Source organism: Varroa jacobsoni, unplaced genomic scaffold, assembly GCF_002532875.2.
Source record: "Varroa jacobsoni isolate VJ856 unplaced genomic scaffold, vjacob_1.0 scaffold_1338, whole genome shotgun sequence".
Taxonomy (NCBI): domain Eukaryota; kingdom Metazoa; phylum Arthropoda; class Arachnida; order Mesostigmata; family Varroidae; genus Varroa; species Varroa jacobsoni.
The window spans coordinates 292,241-311,955 of record NW_019214240.1 but is presented as its reverse complement, the minus strand read 5'-3'; the positions used below and the strand labels follow the sequence as shown (position 1 = coordinate 311,955).

Genomic DNA, 19,715 nt, shown 5'->3' with positions numbered 1-19,715 from the left:
CATCTATTTGTAAAACTAACGGTAAAACTAGATAGTGCTCGCTTTTATACTAAGCTTATAATGATTCCGAGTATGTTACACAACTGGTCCGGTTCTAGAAGAATTTGTGTATCAAAGTATTATGGCGTGATCATGTAGCGCATCCGAGCGGCCGTATCAAGAAAAGCACAATGAACATTGAAGTAACGCCTCTCCTGACAAAAACGATGTTTATTTTTCTCTAGTTATCACCGGTGATCTGCCACACCTTTTCCTCATGGCATCTCAACGTCATCGATCCTCCTTTTTGCCTGGCTGAAGAAGTCATCAAGCACAGACCTTTCTATATAAACAATGCACGGTGAAGGCGACCAGAAAAGCCAGCTAAATGGTCGTTGGTTTATGTCCAACTTATCGTCCTTATCTCATGCGATTAATGAGTGGATGTAATTAATTACAATTAATTAAAAAATAGCTTACAATTGTAATTTTCTTAATTACTTATTTCTTCTGTTGAGTTCGGTTTGCAAACAGAACCAACAAATCGAATTGGGTCGATACGTTGACTCTCTTCGGGATGGTTTTGGAATACACTGATCAGTGGCCGCAAAAATAAACACGACATGCTACTTAGATTTAATAAGAGTGAGTATGCGGTAAAATGCATTCATTGTTCATATATATATATATATATATATATATATATATATATATATATATAGAGCTTTTCGTCCATTCGGTCAACAATATTCTGCCAGATCTTATCCATAACTGCTAGACGTGAGATTCCGGAGGAAAGGAGAGCGGCTTTCGTTTTCTGCACTTGCCCGCTTGTACGCAACCTATCTTTGTACCTGGAGCTGTCCTTATACCAGAAACAGTTGGTGTTGTTAAAACTTACACGCCCCTTCATGTTACCCGTTTACGGCGTGTGAATACATTTTCCTAATCCAGGTTTTATTTAGCGTTAGTTCAATAGGCGTCATTATAGCTTAGTGAGGCATTTTGATGGCCGCTTTTGTTCGTTAAAGGGTAACACAACATAGAACCAGCTTCCACAATAGAAAACGTTACTTTTCTCTGCAAGAGGTTGATTTTTTTTACAGGTTATCAGGAGTTAGTTGAGCACCGCCTGAACTAGGCGTGGATCTTGCTGTTAACCCGGATGCAAAAGCAATACTTCTTATCGACACGGCTAATTTGTTTACTCGTGCATGTCTGTTTTCCTCAAGACTAGCGTATATTAGTGCCATGCTAGTAAACGGGATATATTAGATTAATAAGAGAGATTTTCGATTACCTCTTCCATTCTAATGCTAGTATGTAGTCATCGAAATATTATGACTAGCAAAACTCGTCTCGTCGACGATTCTCAGACGACACGCTTCTTTGCCCAGCTGAGACCCATTGTTCTTAACTACATATAACGTCTAAGTGATTTGAGGATAATCGAGCCACGTTGAATACCTCTTAGAATTAATTTATGAAAGGCATGTTTTTGGTAAAATTTCTAGCCGATAAAAGTCTGCAAATGGTGAAATTCGCTTGGTTGTCATTACACCAACAATTCATAATGCCATTGTACAACGACACAAAACGACACTAAAGCAAGTGATTCGCCATGAGAACTATAGTAGCCTTGTACTGTTGCTCTTGAATCTTACTCGTATATAACGAAGGCGACTCGACTGAACTGTCCTTGACGTTGTGTACGTAACTTGCATCTGCTAGATGGGCTAAGCTGCAAACGTCTGCAACGTTTCTATTTTATTTATCAACGTACAGCTTGACTGATATGTTTCCACCGGAAAATTTATTTTTATTCGTCTATGCAAACAGGAAAATGAGGTTATCAAAAGCAATGTCTGACCATCTCATTCAGATAACTCAGGTGCTCTGGTTGTCTGCGGGCCCTCTGTGTGCTTACGTCTCCGTTATGACACGTTATGACATTTTTATGCGTGCTTACGCCGTCCCTTAATTATGATCAGACGCTGATGCCGAAGTATGAAATATACAGGAAAGTAAAAGCGGACACTCGAATACAAACTGCCAGCGTAACGTTCAATTATCAAATCATTAAAATTTTCAAGAAATTTAACTACAACATGTCCAAACCTACTAAATTACGACCCTTGTTTAAAAGGGTCGTAATTTAGTAGGCGTATCCATAGTAATAAAGTAATAGCAAAATGTTCTTTATTTCGCAAACATCTAGATCTGATTTCTAGTTGGATTAGCTCTTAGCTAGAGTCCGCTTTTTTTCTCTAACACACCCTACGGCCGCTAACAGCTTCTGTAATTATACCACTGCTGCCAGCTATCTGTCATGGTCCGTTAGGATGAAGGACACAGAGCTCCCGAAATACAGAACACTGATATGCACGGGTCTTTCACACGCCACGTACATTAAAATAGTTCGCTTTAGTGCACTCTATTCCTCTATTCGAAGCCATTTGCATGAAATACTTATCTCTGTCGAAAAAGTACTACCACCTAGTTTACACGACGTGACTAGACACTTACCGCTCGTAGGGCACACCCTGTCTGTCTCAGGTAAAGTTAAGATATTATTAGTATTAACAGACATTTCTTGCCTTAGTACGTGAGGTTTTTAATTCTAACTTATTTCTATTCACGGTTTGCTGCTTACTTATCTTTGCACCACTATCACTTTAATACCAATCGATACCTATAGAATGGCATGTTTGATACTAAAAAAATAATTCCAGAATTAGATCGATAATAAAAGATGGTGCATTTATTATTTTATGTAGACATACAGCTCTAGCCAGTATGTCAACCGTCAAATAGTGTGTACATGTGATGTAGGTACACTGTTAAGTATGCCACTCAGGTACGAAGTGCAAAGTAAATTTATGTGTAACTTTATAATGTTTCGTTTTAGAACTATGGTATATCGTTCTATTCGGGTATATAATTTAAAAGCTCTAAATTCAGTAGCAATTGGTCTTTCGACCTAACACACAAAAGTATTTATTCTAGATTTGATGTTTCAGCAATAAATTTTAGCAGCGCGTTTTATTGTAATTAGGATCAACTGGGGCATAGACAGACTTCACTTCCTGTTGCCTAACGGCGATACCGGACATAAAGCTCGAAACGTAAAGGATCAATTTTGCGTGTTTGGTCAGTCAGTTTACAACGGTATATTCAAGTTATTACCAGTGTGTTCGTTAGCTCACCTATCACGGTTATTTTTAGAGTTAGAGACTCAACGTGCTTTCCCATCTAATCCACTTATAGATACCTGGACTTAGTTGTCCGGGATGTCTCCTGTACATGAGATGTAACAATGCCATTATTGACGCTACTGAAGTGGCCTGTCATCATAGGGTAACCCCGATGGTATTTACACCGCTACCGTCGATTTTTTAAATGTAGAACTCTCTGTCCCCATTGGGCATCTTGGCACGGACATTTTTTTTTGTTCGTCCAATCATGTATCCGTAGAAGACATTTCTCGCTCAATATTTTATAGTCCACATGGTTTGTTCGCTTATTTGGAGTTCTTGCAATTCTAAACCTAACTTCTGTGTCTGCCTTTTCTACATGAGCTCATCGTATAACCGTCGTGGCATACTTAACAAAACTTCAACCGGAGAGAGTATTTCCTATTCTTCACAGCAGACCTAGGTCAGCACCCTTAGAATGATCTGTGGATATAGAAGTTGCGACGACCAAACGTCCAGTTATTCTGAAAACGCTGTACTCTCCATTATTTAGTTTAGCGTCGGCGTCGTTTAATAGGAATTAAACACAGTTCCTTAAAATGATATAGCATTTTTGCTAGAAATGCAGCTACTTACATCTTCGATTCTGTACAACGATGATCATAAGAATATTTCCTTAAAAGGTATTAAGGGTTATGTAATTACTTCGAGCCAAAATCGTTCGTACAAACAGTATATAAAAATGTTTATCTTTGACGCAACAAAAAATCGAGTTGCAGGCCAAACCAACAAGAAAACTTGTTTTTTAGGACCTTGCTACAAATTTTAGCAGACCGTCGGTGTCTCAATCGGATGATTCATAAACCGGACCGTTTGATATAACTTAGCGTATACGGCAGATATTAAAATCAAAGTAAAACTACATATTATAAAATTTTTTTTCTAGGAAGTCCTGTAAATATTTGTTCTTCCATTTATACATACGTATGCACAAATCTTCATAGTGAACTTACTCTTGTTCTCATTGAACTTTTACGTCTCTAAGTTAGCCAATAGGTGGATGAGACTAGCCTTCAATTGTGCCACATTCCAGGTCGAGCTGCACGTTACTGTCAAGCATTATTTTCATATGTAATTGTTCCCCTATCGTAAGTGACGATTAAAAAATGCTTACGTAAAATTTAGAATTCGCGAAGACTCTATCACGGGTTGTCTTAATATTTTTATCTTGGTGAAACTGCCCAATTCGTGCAGTTTGTCGCAGCAACACTAGGCAACGTCGCGATCGGAAGGCCATTAACGTAGAAGCGGATCAGGGCCTCATTTATTTAGCTTATGTTTGCGCATACACCCTTATGCGCTCGTAAAAATTACTTTCGTTAAAGGCAGTATCGTGTCGTGTTGGCTACTGAACATGGTCGACGTCTACAGTTGGGTTGTGGTCGATTAGATTACTGGCCACTGAATAGATTGCATACTTATTTCACTGTATGCCCTATGACCCACCGTCATAACCTAATTGTTTGTCGCCTCCACCATTTTTACAAATATTGAATTAGTATCTAAGCAAATGGTACAGGTCAAATATGAGCGTCATCACCTACCTTCTGGGTCGAATGACTTGTTGTCCTATTTTAGTGAACAGGAAGGCAATTGTTAATAGCCAAAATTGACAGTGTTTCAATTAACACAACAGACACCTCAAAAAGCACACCAATCACAGCACGACTGAAGTACAAGAGGATTTCAAAAGCACAAAATGCGAGTTATAAATGCAAACGCTCTTTTTCTTTGTCAGGAAGGCATACGGACGAGCACAGGACGAAGGTCTGAGGGTGCGGCCCCAACAGGACAGCCATTGAAGACCACCAACGCAATCCGCCCTCGCTGCTGCCGTTGCCGCTCAGCAGGGCAGTTTGTAGGGGGCGCTACCTCCGTGGAGAACACTCCCAACATAAGGTCCCCGTCTCCCTGGTCTCCCCTTAAATTGCACTCCACTGTTTAGTGGGAGAGCGCCGTAAGACAGAGCTGCTATCGTTACTAGCACCAACGCACATTGATAATGATCTGGCTATGCGAGATGCCTCGAACTCAGAGGCTTTGGGAACAGGAAAATACGAAATATCTGCTTAAATCGTACAAGTTCCATAGGCTACCTATGTTTAGTAGTATCTAGCGTCGCTGGATACTTTCGAAAGAGGCCGAAGAATGCGTCACTCGCACAAGCAGAACGATATATATCTACATATATATATAAATATAGCTTTGCAGGTGGTTTTTGGGTTAGACGACATATCAACGCATTCGCCTTCTAATCAAATGTACAAAGCATTTGCGAATCTTCGTTACATCAGCAGCGGACTTTATAGTGCTTTTTATCGGCATTCTTGGATTAATCCGTTAGTCAATTTTGAGTTATGTCGGGTAACTCAAAAATTCTGAAAGAAGCTGGAATCACAAGAAGCATTCGTTGCAGGCGCGTATTGAGTCCGTTGTAAGCAGCACCTATTGGCCACATCCTTGGGTAGACCCAATGGCTCGTCCAGCAAATGCTGCATAGTGATATCAAGCCCATCAGGTTTAATCAGATCAAGTTCTAGAGATAAAGCACCAAGCATCTCAGCTGTTTCCGCTTGATTTTCAATTAATGGGTAAGCATTATCGCATTGGTAATTTATCAGCGTTGCAATAAATTGAAATGGGTTCGTTTTGTCCAGAAAGTTTTCTCCGTGCATCTGAAATCTAAAGCTTGAGTTTCAGTAATGATTTTCTAAACTCCAATAAAAATTTCATTTGTTTGCATGTCCTGTTTTGCTTTGTCTTTCCTTACGTCTTGTTTGTTGTCAAACGTGTCTTCATAAATATTATTGAAGCCAACATATAAATGTTGTTTCCACTGGTATATGATCATTAAATAGTGTTGTTTTGCTAGTTCTTACTATTTATTTTGACTCTTAAGTGTACTTCGCGCATTGTGAAGGCCTTCAAGGTTACCCTTTCCGCACTTACCGCTATCTTCAACTTGTCTTATGTGTTCGTCCACGGCATTCGTCATCTCTCCTGTTAAAATTTCATTGCGCAAACAGCGCCCTCTCAGTCGACGCGCGTTCAGTATTTAGCGGAAGCGCGCTCAAGCGTTAGCGCGTAAACAAGTCTGTGTGTAGGTTTTTCTCGGAAAAGAGAAGTTCGAATGAGACGGTCGAGCGACGGGGGGGGGGACCGTCACAAAAACATTGGAGCATCATGGTTCTACGAGTAAATCGAATAAGTTTAGAAAAGTGGTTGGGTACTATGTATGTTTAGGTGATTTTCGAAGGATCTAGTTAATTGTTCAGGTTCATTGCTTGGAACAACAGGTGGGTCTTTTCTTAGACAAAGAATAGAGCCTACTGCTTCTTCAGCTATTACCATTACTGGTCTTCAACGCTCGTGCTAAAATCATGTTTCCTGGAGACGAGCCGGCGAGCAAATATCTAAAGATGCGTGTCGAAAGAAATGAGAATATCTAAGCATGCTGAAAGTTTTTATATACAAAACAAATTACATACTAGGTAATTATCATAACTTTCACTTCTTACGCTACTCTGGACAGGGGTAATAGAAAACTATTAGTCCCTATAGCTGTGAGTGGTTATGGCTATGCGGGCTTAAAAGTGCCTCATGATATCTTAGGGGTAGCATATCTGTTTGATAATCTTAGAAACATGTTGTAGTCTAGGTTCGAACTCGGGCATAGATACACTTTGATTCGTGCTGAGAGCCAGCTATTTGGTGGAATACCTACTCGAAACATAAAGAACATAGGAAATGTGATAAATTAATTTACGTGATTAACTTCTGCTAATATATATATATATATATATATATATATATATATCATTCCAAACTGTTGATTGTTGAATGAGCAGCATGTATTGATGCCAGCTGAATTAATATATAATATATAACTACTGTGGCCATAACCGTGGTCAACTCGTGATAATCTGTACGCTACTGTTGTTATTATAGTGTTTGTGATATTGATGGCTACTGGACTACATACTCTTGCAAGTGATTTTTTCTAAGAAGTTGCGTGAGAGTCCGGTCGGACGGTTGATAGGCTGGTTGTAAAGGTTACATGGTATTCATCAATGAAAAAAGGATATTTTATATGCTTGCGCGCTGTTTGCTTGACGCTCAGGTCAAGAACACAGTTTTTTTTGCAGAAATTTGACGTCTGGACCTTACTTCAGAGACAAAAGTTTTCATTACCGAAACTCTAAGAGTCAACATTGCTTTACATAAGGAGTGATTCTTTTAGGTAACGGCCACTATATACTATTCCTTCCTACTCTAACAATTGTCAAACTTCAGTTTACTACAAGCCCTGTGAGCGCACTGCGATGTAATACCATAGATACAATCGTGGATGCTTGGTGAACAACATCTGGGTAAATAAACAGATTACTTAGTCGTTTTGTAGGGTCACTGAATAATAAAGTTAATCTCTTATCCTTTCTTCACTGCTTTAAAGTAAATATTGGAAATCATTAAAATTTAGATTGTAAAACAACCTTTTAAATTAAAACAAATATAGTCACGGGTGAAAAATGGGAGGCGAGAGATATATCAGACAATTCTTTTATTAATGCTTACGATTATACTGAATGCTAGCACCCTCTATCACTCATTGCGAACGCCTGGCCTTTATATTTAAAATACAAATAGAACCATGTTGATCTCTGCATCTGATACTCACAGAGAAGCTATCATGCGTCCTTTGTTGTTTGAGATCACGTGTCGTCGTACATCCGTTAGAGTATCTGTGCAAATATTAATCATTAAAGAATTAGTTCCAACCAGGGCTGCATCATTCGAATTTTTAATTTTTTGTACATTCGTAGCGTATTTGACTAGTTTTTACAGATCAGTTTGTGTTGTATTCAAATGTCTGATGATCTAGCTAACAGTCCGAATAGTGTTTATTGTTAATAATTTTGCTGTAAAGAGTTTTGGGAAATCCGATTATGAGCATTCGGGTACACTTGCAATGACTGGTAATAAGGAGCAATTATTAATCGAAAATTGAAGATATTCGTCAATGATTTATTAGTGATTGTCTTACGGAAACTTCCGTTGACAATAAACGATTTCCATGAAGTCCAATGGCGTCGAGATGACTCGTTACGTTATCTCGAATAAATAGAATAAGTTGATTCGCGCTCTGAGAAACTTGCTATCGCTTTCAGGCACTATGGACGTGGTGCACGAAGTTCCACCAGATCTGCGCCACCTCGTTCGACTTGTGGCAAGAAGCATTTTCTCACCAGAACTAGCCATGGTAGTTGATGCTCTCATAAAGCATCAGTGTGTACGCGAGGAGGCTCTTGCGGATCATCTTTTGTTCGAGAGAAAACAACTCCGGCAGATAATTGCACAAATGCGACAGAATCGCCTTGTACAGACTAGGTATGCAGTCCAGCATTGCTGGCCGTACTGTTATCTTCCGTAGACGTATTCTGCACCCTGGAATATCGTACCACGAATGAATTGGCTGTATTATATATCATATGGATATATTAACTCATACAGCATTACTTAGACCGCGTGAGAAAGAGATTCATCAGCACGCTGCTACTTAAGAAAATCGTCAACCGCGGGTTGAAACTAAAAGCAGTTGACGATTTTAAAATGATGTCAGGTGATGAGCAAAAGCAAAGAATTTTAGTTTTGATTGCACTATCATAGTAGAAGTTCTCTTAAACAGTTCTCAAAAACTCTAGTTAAACTTTGCTGTGATGTATTATTGGCAAGAACTAGGATCGATTTTTATTATTTTTTCCAGATTACGAATGGAAACCGGTCCCGATGGGAAGTCACAACGCCATAATTATTACTATATCAACTATAAGTCATTCGTAAATATTGTTCGATATAAGTTAGACCTTTTGCGGCGGAAGATCGAAACTGAGGAGCGCGAATCGACTTCCCGGGCATCGTTCAAATGTCAAGGATGTGACAAATGTTACACGGATCTCGAAGCAGATCAGTTAATCGATTTTGCCACTGGAGAATTTAGGTGTAGTATAGGAACATAAAAAATAGAGTATTTGTTTGCTGTCATGTCTTGTTTTACCAAGACTAGATATTGTGTTACATTAGATTAACGCTGGTACGCTCGGCAATCATACACAATAAATCCTACGCCACATTTCCTTATCCATAGCGCTGTGAATTGTGTAAACGATTATGTTAGTTGTTATATCAACCTCGTCACTTTATAATTCACTGGGTCATATAACGAATACTGCACGAAATACTTAAAATGTCTTTATGTTTTGGCTGAGTCTACTAAAATAAGTATAGAGAAATTGCTGCCATGCGACAACCCTCTATTCAATCTGGAACTGTACATTTTGTTCTAATGGCTTTTACTGAAAGGTTTCTGTTGGTTGTGTAATAAATTAATAATGCTGCATCGAGTGTTAGTAGGGTAGGAGATATTTCTTTCTGATACTCGACATTTGAAATTCATACACATAGATGTCCACACTGTGGATCTTCGGTCGAAGAAGCGGAAAGTGCAGCCTCGTCAGAAATGCCTCAGCAGCTATTGGTTCGTTTCAACGAGCGAATGGAGATCATATTTAAGCTCTTGCGTAATGTTGAAGATATTAAATTAGCGCCAGGTTTACTTGAGCCTGAACCGAAGGAACTTGAAGTACGGGTACCGGGTCAACCCCGCGGCCAGGGAGCAGGAGGAAAATCAGGAGGAGGCAATCCGGGTGATTGGAGTGGAGACGCGACCCGATATGCTGCTGTAAGTGTGACATTCTAGTTAAATTTACTGTTGATATTTAAATGAACAATAAATTGATTGTTAGGCTATATATTAGACAAAGTCATAGCATCTGTTATATCATAAGTTTGTAGTTTCAATTCGAATTTCCTTGAAAAGGAAATGTGCCGATTTTTAAACTACTGTCTTCTTCGCGAAGGCTTCTGTCGCAATTTTTGGTAGCGAACCTAGACATGGTTGCAGTTGACTCAAAAACTTCGAGAATGGTTTACTAACGGTGTTCATGTAATTCGCCTTTCAGGCGACGGTAACCGTTGGGGAAGCGATTTCGACCGCGATGCGCGAGACAAAAGAAATACCGATGTGGCTCCAGAAATCTACGGTTGTGCCAGGCGATGAAGGAGGCGTTGATTTCCTGCAAGGGAAGAGTGCTAATCCATTCCAGCCCTCAAACGTGCATCAAGTCAAAACAATGTCGGCACAGGTAAGATAGACATGAGACAAACTCGTATATTTCGATTGCTCAATTGGAGAAAGCTTACAAGAAGCGTACGTCCTTTTGTTTTAACCTTACATGCCCGCGTTCCATTATCTCAACTGCTACACTCTTTGGTTCATACATATATATAGTAATACCGTGCCGCATATCCTTTTTCTTTTAGGATATTATGGATGCATTACTGGCCCATGAAAAACAGCCAAAAGTGGACGGAGCACCGGGGGGCGGTAACGAATCCGAAGATGAGGATTCCGATGGTTGGGAAGAGGTATTTATTGATTCTTTACTATTATCACCCATTTTGTAGTATGATTTTAATATCTGCTCGTGCAACGAGTAAGTCATCTTGATACTGACAACCCTGCTAGAGGCATATTACCTGTGGCATGATAGGAGTATTTATATGACCAATATTCAAATATAGAAGCACAGATTAATAGTTCATTAAACTCAACGTTATAACTCGCACACTTCAAGCGAATTCTTTGTAAAAAAACAAAACCCATAACAGTGGTTTCATATTTGCTAAGTTATTCACTATTTATTTTTTTATAAATGATTGAAGTAGTGATAATCCTATATTGTTTTACTTCTTTGACCAATAGGTTCCCGTTGAGTTACCGATGGTTTGGGTAGATGGCGGCCAAGTGGCACTCCACGATATCACACAGGAGCTTGTCGACAAAATGACGCCCGATGAGCGGAGAAGTTATACTGCTGTTGCCCAGCAGTTCTATGCTGCCTTCTATGAATAGCGACAACGACAAATAGTAATTAATATTAAGAATTGTCATTGTAATAAATAATGTAAATAAATACAAATAATAAGTGCTATTTTTCAATGTAATTTGTTGTGATTATTAACCTGAAAGATTACATTGTCAGATAACTACATTAAAGTGAAGTGTACTCATAAGTTTCTGTAGAAACCACTTATAATTGGCTGATTGTTGGCTTAATAAACTTTACGTCGGCACTAACCCTGATGATACGTTCCATCAGCGACCTTTTGCCTGTGTGTAACGTAAGTTTTTGACCACTAAATTGGCAACCCGGCGTAACCTAAGTGCGATCAAATTTCCCTTTTCATTTGAAATCTTTTTGAAAGGGTGGACCCATTTTTACGCTGCGCAGGCCAAGACGGCTTAATTTCCCGAGTACCTTCGGTTCTACTAACCGAAGATAAACAATTCACAGACTAGACAGAATGCAAATTCGTTCCTAGGGCCGTCCCACTAAGTTAACGGCAAGTTTATTGACTTTACAATCTTATATATAGAGGTACATTATAATACATTTTATCATATGCTGTTAAATAAACGGCTTCAAGTGTAATGTACGTTGCAATCTTGGCTACGGTTCTAATCTTATTGCAGTTCTGCCCTCACTATTTTTAATTCGGTAAATTAACTGAAAGTAGAGACAGTTTAGTTCAAACAAAGAACTGTCAGTTTTTTAAGGCCAATAATTATCGTAGAGTTCTCATTCATCTCGTTTGTTTTCAGCTCAGTTCATCAACTGTGAGTACAGACTTCATTCAAATCAATATTTACATATTCACTAAACTAGGTGTCGACTACTAGAATCGACAGATATTCTATCGGCGTAAGGTCTTCATTTACTTCGACTCATTTTCCTTGCAAATAATTACTAATTCCTTTAAAGTCAACTCAAATACGCCTTTAGCGTCTTGAAAAGTAGACATTTATGAGACAAGAGGCGTCAGTATTTGCTTGTGACACGATCATCTATTGTTATCTCATTGTTCTCATTGTTAAAGATTCGAAAATAGTACATTTTATACATAATTCAACCAGTATTGCACCTATTAAGTATGTTTTCCTTTGTCCCTTATAGTTTCGTGGTAGGATTTAGTAAACTCTAAGGAAGTCTAAACTACCAAATGGCAGCATATAGCAGCGAGCTGCTGCTAAATTTCATTACGTAGTGTTCCCAACGTCTTTAAGTTTCGGTAAACTCCATCAGAACATCGGATAGATGTTCGTTATGGCGCCTGTATTTTCTAGCTTTCTTCTGAGCTCCCTTTTTCCGTTTAACTGCGGGATCGACCTTCTTTAAGCCATGGTCTTGCATTGATTGTATTCCCTGCCGTTTCAGGTACTCCTCGATCTTTGCGTCATCAACACTGTCTACAGACACCGAATGCCACAGTTTGATTAAATCTTCATCGATAGGAACAAGGACAGATTTATCGTTGAAGAATAAAACAACCTGCAACAGCACAGAGGAAATAGATAGGTCACAGACACAGAAGTCAGCTCTTAGAATTATTTGCACCCAAGAGGGTTGGTCATTTAAAGCCAATTTAACTAGCCTACCTACCGGACCACAAAAGCAAGTAGTTTCCATATAATAAAAACGAATTATAATATATAAGTTGAAAGACAAGTTAAAAGGCAAGCGCAAACTGTAAAACAAGAACGAATGTAGGTAAAGAAGTGCCAGTGAACTAAAAAAAGTTCCTAACATTTCCTACACATAGAAGGCAGCCCATTTAATACAAACCTTTTTATCGGTGGGTCTTGTTATATATAAAATATTGTCGCCCAACTTCTTTAATACATCGTCCGCGTTGGCCATCGATTCACGAATGTCTTCGAGGTATATGCCACCCAGCCCCCGCTGCATGTGTCGTTCGAGAAGACGCAACAGAGATTTTCGGTCCTTTACATTGTAAGGAGGCTTAAAGGCATATTTGCCGTCATCGGTTACATCGATTTTAGGATTCGAAATAAGCGCTTCCTGTTGTAGCCATTGCTTGTGACGCACACCAATGTCCATCTAACAATCAAATTAACGTTAATGTATTATTAATGCTAGTAAGGCAGGAAACATTTTTAGTAGACAAAATAACTCCGCTTTTTAGCATTAATTATTTCCTACAATGCAATGAGGTCTGCAGCCTTCGTATGAAGTATATATTATTAGTATCCATGATCAATAAAACAACGTCAACCGAAACTCTGCGCTGATTACAATTTTCAACTCTGATCGTATCATTGAACGAGTTCTTATTCTATGTGGTAAGGTCAACACAATGTTAGTTATGCGCAAAAAGAAAGGACAAACCTGAGAAGTTTCATCAAGTATCTCCTCGAGAGTAAGTGGATGGGTGTCTCCCTCAAGGTGGCGAGTTCTCATATATTTGACGATTTTCGCCAACACTGAGAATGAATTCGCCCCACCTCCTGCGATCGTCTTGTATCTGTACCGTACCAGAAACAGTAAAGTGAAACATAATTAGTGAACCGATATAAATGCTATCTTCTCAAAGAACGATTTCATACTATTGTAATCGGTCACTTGGGTGAAAGCAGTGACATCTGTACGAAAATGTCCGCACTATTACTACAGTGGAACAATGTACATGGTCAAGTGTCGATTTCTATTGTGGCAGGGCGTGTAACCAGCAAATAACCTAAAGAAATTGTGACCAAAGACAAAATATTAAGATCATTAAGCGAAATGTCTCAAGATTTGGCCGCAAATGAACATGGTTTTACATCTATTTACCTTCCTTTGTTGTATAAAATAAATTGTATTGCATAATATACTTAGATAAAATACTTTGGTCTAATATAAAACCTGATAATTCTCGAACCCCAAAATAATTTATTTGGGCTTCTTTGCACGAAGTCCAAGTACGGTAGAACGTAAGTGGAGTTACGTACAATCGATCGATTGCTGACTCCTGTTTCCTCATTTAATTACACTTTTCATAACTAAATTTAATTCATTCTGCCCAAACCATTATTATAATTGTAGTATAATTAGACACATGTTAGAGAGTGAAACGGCTGGAAATCGTTAACTCATTAATCGATAAATAATTGAAGAAATTTAGGGTCTTCCTTTGTGTAGAGCAACGCATTGTCTCAAACTTATTGGTAGTTCAATCCTATTTATATAGAGAGGGTGCCGTGCTTCAATCCAGCTAAGCTTCAGTGGAATATTTGTCTTAGTAGACATTCGTTCGTAGCTACTTCAAAAAAAATCCAGTTCTTTTTAAGAGGAAACCAGAATTTCTTCATGGCGATAAATAATGCGTCGTCTTTGGAATGCAAAAATCAACCTTTTTTTGGAGGGCAATACTAAATAACAATTGGGTTGCCCACATGAGCTTCAAAAGTTAATCGTTTTACAACTTCTCGCTCTGTCATGTACCCTTCGAACTTTTCGGCAGTTTTTACCATCTGCATTTTTGCAACATTTGCTCTCTATCAGCCGAAAGTTTAATTCTCCTGAATTTTTTGTACTTAGCGTACTCGAGCAATACGTTGATGAGTTTTTACCTAGTCATCTTACAGCTCACAGAAACACATATTTCGCAAATGACTAGTAAGTACTTTAGATCCCAAATTGAAGCTGCAGATTACGGTGAATAATAGGTGTATTTAAAAGTCATGATCATTAGGGATGAGTTTTAACACGTATGAAAAGCTTCGTTTAAACATCTGTTTTGTTAAATTCAGTTTAAAAAGCAAAAAAAGTCCGGATTTAAACTCCGTATACACACAGACACGCATATATATACACTACATAAAAACATTTTACAGCACGTACCTGAAGGGATCCTTAGGAGCCGAAGGAGGCTTCAGTACTTTAGAAGGCACCAACGGTTTCTTTTTGTCCCGTGGTGGCGATTCGCGTTTATTGCTCCGGTTCTCGACTACCGGAACCGCCATTGCCCGTTTTTTAAACGCCTCACGTTCTTTAAGTAAAGCGGAATCCATTTTTGCGTCTCGTAACTCTTCAGAATCGCAGGCACCAGTGGCTTCCGAACTTAGACAATGTGTTTACAAACATTCTACTGAATCGAACGCCCAAGTCGATGGAATTTGGATTCCGCGGGTTATTCGCGGTATCATATTTCCGCTATCTCCATGATGAAGAAGTAGATAAATTACCTCATTTTGCGTCATAGTAACATAACTATGACATTATTTCCAGACTAATTTTGTATAAAAATGTGGCATATTTGTCGTTGCTGTCGCCTACGGTGAGCAAAGGCAGTTTTCAGAGATAATTGTCGGAAAATCGAGACGTTCCAACTTGAATCGAAGGAAAGGGTGAACAAGCAACGTCTGGGTGAACGATGCAAAAAGTTTCGTAGACTTATTTAGCCGCCAGGTAGGACTGGAGCACACAAAAAAAACAAGCGATTATTCCCGTGGTAGCTTAGAGGGTAACGTATTTGCAAGCTAATCCTAGGCACACGTTGTGGTGTAGGGTAGAAGCCGGGCGTAGACAGACTACTGGTTCGTTTTATTCTGGGAAGTAGCCAGCATCCTGTCTCATGGAATGCTTAACGGCGATGCTGGCCATAGAATTCGAACCATAAAGAGGCCGATTGTTTGCCGGGTGGCCGATCGGCATGTTGCTAGCAGAATCTTTTGTGATGCAATACAAACCTAAAGGAAGCCTTAAACGTGTTTTTTATAGTGTGCCCAAATTTAAATTTCTGTACTAAAAAAGTTATATTTATTCGTCGATTTATGTTTTGTTTATGCGTACCGCGCAAGTTAAACGAAGGCTTATAATAACCGAAAACGTGTATTTACAATGAATAGAACAAGGCGAGTTTTTGTTTGGAAAAACCTTCAGTGGGAAAAGTTATGTTAATATTGCTATGCAAAAATAATAGACGAGTAGTAATTGTAATTACTTCTAGAACGTACGTTCTAGACGGTATCACTGCGCTCGATAATTAATCACCGCAGTGCTCGAAGTGGCCTTTTCCACTACTCAGACATCCTGGTAATCATAGGACAAAAACCCACATTCCACGTTTCCATGAATGGACTCACATTCAGTCACAGCGTATAGCTTCGTTTACGGATCCTATCTTACGCGCAAAAGCTTTATCTTGCAAAAGTACTGAAAAAAACAAATCTGTCGAAGTAAGATCTGATAACTATCAAGCATGCTTTACTAAGCCTTATCGGCCTGTTCATCTGTAGATCAACTACCTATTAACATACGTTTCGTTACAGTGGCGTGCCCATATTATTTTTGTACACATGTATAGCATGTCTTATTTCGTTGCTAAATTTAATGACAAAAACCGCATTTATCATATCAATGTTTAGCGATTTAAAGAGATGCGTACATGATGGTATATACATCAAAACATAAATAATAGATAGTGACTCTGCACCATTTACAGACTAATAAAAACCAGCCATTGTAAAACACTAGCCGTTCTTGCTAAACAATAGGAACATTCCAACCATCAACATTTGTCTACCCACTTTGCATATAAATATCTAATACCTTACTTACATCTTCGCTTAACCTGTAAGCGTACCTTTTTCTGCAGCCAAGGTTTCAACTGTAAGCTATTTCTTACAAAAAATATAAGCTTATTTCGTCATTTAGTTTTTAACTTTAGCTGTATTTTTTTATAAGTGTGCTTTTGTCCCATCCGCCGTTCGCAATATTATTGCTTTCCGAACATGGCTTTTACACTCTGTGCTTGAGACCGCTTTAGAGCTTATTTGCTGGTGTGAATCCATTTCATATTACAATTCATGTCTATGCTATACGAATCTATACCCTAGCCAAAGTCTCAGACATTGCAAAATTAAAACGAAGACACGTTAGGCCCTAGCTAGTAAATTGAGAGAAAATAATTAATTCTCGTTAAGTAACTGTTAAACAGCTATTGTAAGTAATGGCATTTATCGAGGCATAGTTTACTGAAGAACATCGTCCATACTTTGAAGTTCTGTTCCACTCGAGTTCTATTATCCTATTTATTCTGGTCGCCATTATTACATCATCCAGGGAGAGGGGTCAAAAGTGGACGTACATTGTTCAAAACCGTGAGATTACAGTCGGTGCGAAGAACGACTTATAGATGGGTCAAAATTCCGTATTGTTTTTAACCCATTAACCTACTTGGGGCACGAAGTAAAAAATACTATACTCTAGAAAAAGGAATTAACGGCATCACACATTTAAATTAAATGAGCAGGCACTCAACTGGACTCCGTATAACAGCAAAAAGACGGTCGCAAGAATTGCCTTGCCATTGTCATTGGCAGTTAGAACCGACCATCGAAATAAAGCACTTTCGCGGTACGACCAGGTTTATTTATCGACTTTAGCCAGTGCTACTCTCGTGGTAGCTTGGTCATATCCGGTGCTGATGTTCGAAACTCGATCATACGAAGTGTTTTAGTCTTGCGCGTGAATGCGAAAAATGCGAAGAAAAAAATGATCGTAATGTGACTCAGGAACGTCATCGTGTAGCCGCATAGGATTCAAATGGACGAAGGACCTAGCAAATGACGCAAGCAGTTTTATGTCGGTGAACTTCGCAACCCCTACCGGGTCTACTACCTGTGCAAGCAAGCGCACATAGACGAAAAGAACTAAGAAATGCAAAATGCAAATGGCGACAAAAGCACTTAAATTAAGACATCAGTAAAATGTTGTCATTCACATGCTGCAGGCTTGTCCTCTATGCAGAGAAAATACTAAGTAATACCAGTCGCAAAGCTGAAATTGCGCAGAGGCTTAAGCTTATGTTGCAGGGGCGTATGCGTACGCTATGAAACGAATAAACCAATAATATACATGCGTCAAACATGACTAAATACAAATTTAATGTATTTTTACGGGGCATATAAGCAAATAATAAAGCAACATTTGAAATTACTACAGGTCGCTTACTTGTGTGAATAAATTACGGTGTGAATAGGCGTGTTTTTCGTATAGAATAAATAACAATAGATTACTACGGCTGCGCCTCGAGCTACTTGGGTCTTGGTTGATGATGCTTTGTCAAGTGTGTTGTGAGTTACCATACGATAGAGTAGACGTTGACTACTAAGTAAACATTCACAAATATAAAGGGTCGCTACAACTAATACTCTGGTTCATGCGTTGACTGTAATGAGAATTGTGTTGAAGGCTTTCATTGTACTCAGACCCATAACTGGGGCCTGCATCGTTGCCCTGGCTGTGCGTAGATCCCTGTTTGCCTCCACCTTAGTAACTCGAGCCCTAACTATCTGTTTAATACTTTGCCATCTTGTCCATTTAATACCTAATAAGAATAATGGTTGTAGTGCGAATTTTGCTTGAATGCGGGACTTTGATTTGAGCTCTGATTGTAGCCAGTGGTGTAACTGAGGCCTTGATTGTAAGTTTGATTATAGGCCGAATCCTGGTGTGCACTGTTGCTGCTGTCGAGAGGCCTTGCTCATAATCGTGGTGGTGTCTTAAGCCATTGCTGTAACCCACGTTGGAGCTTGAGCTTAGCTTGTAGCCAAGGTTGTAGCTAAAGCTTTAATCATATGATTTCTATTTATATCCGGTAGATCTGCCACGAACGCAAAGATGGTATAATTTCTCCGTAGATAATCGTTTCCAGAAGCCAATTTTTGCGGTGGCCACGTAGATTTTATGGTAGCCCAAAATAAGTACCGCGAAGCCTCCATGTTTTATATGAACTCCAGATCTTGGCTCGAATCATATGTCAAAAGGTCTTGCAACAACAATGTCTATCATTCAACCGATAATGAACCTTGAGTACATCTCTTTAAAAAATGAAATTTCGTAAGATGCTTAATTGACACATTTGCTCTGCAGCTATTTGGCACCGTTTCGCCAGTTCTCTTAAAACCCAGCGGTTTCCTTCTAGGCTACGTTAGTATTCCTTTGAAATTAGTTCTTATAATGCACGGATGCAAGGGCTTGCGCCGAATTATTTGAAGATTGTCTAAACATTGGCCTATTGAAATTGCGATAAAAAACGTGTACTATTTTTTATTATTATTGTACAAACTCTGAATTGTGCTATAGCAATACGTTGAGATTTCTAAATTTGGTAGACGGGTTTTCGCTTATCTAGCGTTCATGATTCCCTATTATTCTTATTCTCCTATTTGCAATTTGGCCAGTCAAAGTAACGGTTGAGAACGTAAATTGTTAAAAATTAATAAATTGTAAACATAAAGTCCACTGGCCTGTTTCACCATCATTAAACCATTTTTGGATAAAAAATACGGGACCAAAATACATGTTTGGTTTTATTTAAGCACAGATCGGTGCCTATAGTCAGTCTCAGCTACTTTTTGTGACTGTAATCGAATAATAGATTTCACTTCGATTCTTTAGTACTGTTATTTCCCCACTGCCTATACAGAAGTTTAATAGAAACACATGATATATATGCCCATGCAACGCATCAGTAACTGATTCATCCTTGTTGTCTGGGAACACTTATATGAGGTGT

The 19,715-nt window shown here is 38.8% G+C and overlaps 2 protein-coding genes and 1 long non-coding RNA gene across 4 annotated transcripts; 2 read left to right on the top strand and 1 right to left on the bottom strand.

Moving 5' to 3' along the window:
• Positions 1 to 6,348: 6,348 nt before the first annotated feature.
• TfIIEalpha (transcription factor IIEalpha) lies at positions 6,349 to 11,297 on the top strand. 2 transcript variants are annotated; one of them, XM_022848244.2, is made up of 8 exons: positions 6,349 to 6,529; positions 7,527 to 7,603; positions 8,402 to 8,621; positions 8,998 to 9,231; positions 9,696 to 9,972; positions 10,253 to 10,435; positions 10,614 to 10,718; positions 11,056 to 11,297. In XM_022848244.2, exons 2-8 carry the CDS (start codon positions 7,582 to 7,584, stop codon positions 11,203 to 11,205), a joined length of 1,191 nt encoding a protein of 396 aa, XP_022703979.1. In that variant the 5' UTR covers positions 6,349 to 6,529; positions 7,527 to 7,581; the 3' UTR covers positions 11,206 to 11,297. The 2 variants fall into 2 exon arrangements, with proteins under 2 accessions (XP_022703979.1, XP_022703980.1); XM_022848245.2 differs by lacking the exon at positions 7,527 to 7,603.
• A 371-nt stretch (positions 11,298 to 11,668) lies between these two features.
• On the bottom strand, positions 11,669 to 15,295 carry TfIIEbeta (transcription factor IIEbeta). Its single transcript, XM_022848273.2, has 4 exons — positions 15,035 to 15,295; positions 13,541 to 13,676; positions 12,977 to 13,252; positions 11,669 to 12,682 (listed from the first exon to the last, which is right to left on the bottom strand). Exons 1-4 carry the CDS (start codon positions 15,202 to 15,204, stop codon positions 12,413 to 12,415), a joined length of 852 nt encoding a protein of 283 aa, XP_022704008.1. The 5' UTR covers positions 15,205 to 15,295; the 3' UTR covers positions 11,669 to 12,412.
• Positions 15,296 to 15,387: 92 nt separating this feature from the next.
• LOC111268981 (uncharacterized) lies at positions 15,388 to 18,147 on the top strand. Its single transcript, XR_002685491.2, has 2 exons — positions 15,388 to 15,601; positions 17,448 to 18,147. It is a non-coding gene; the product is annotated as an uncharacterized LOC111268981 (long non-coding RNA).
• The last annotated feature ends 1,568 nt before the right edge of the window (positions 18,148 to 19,715 follow it).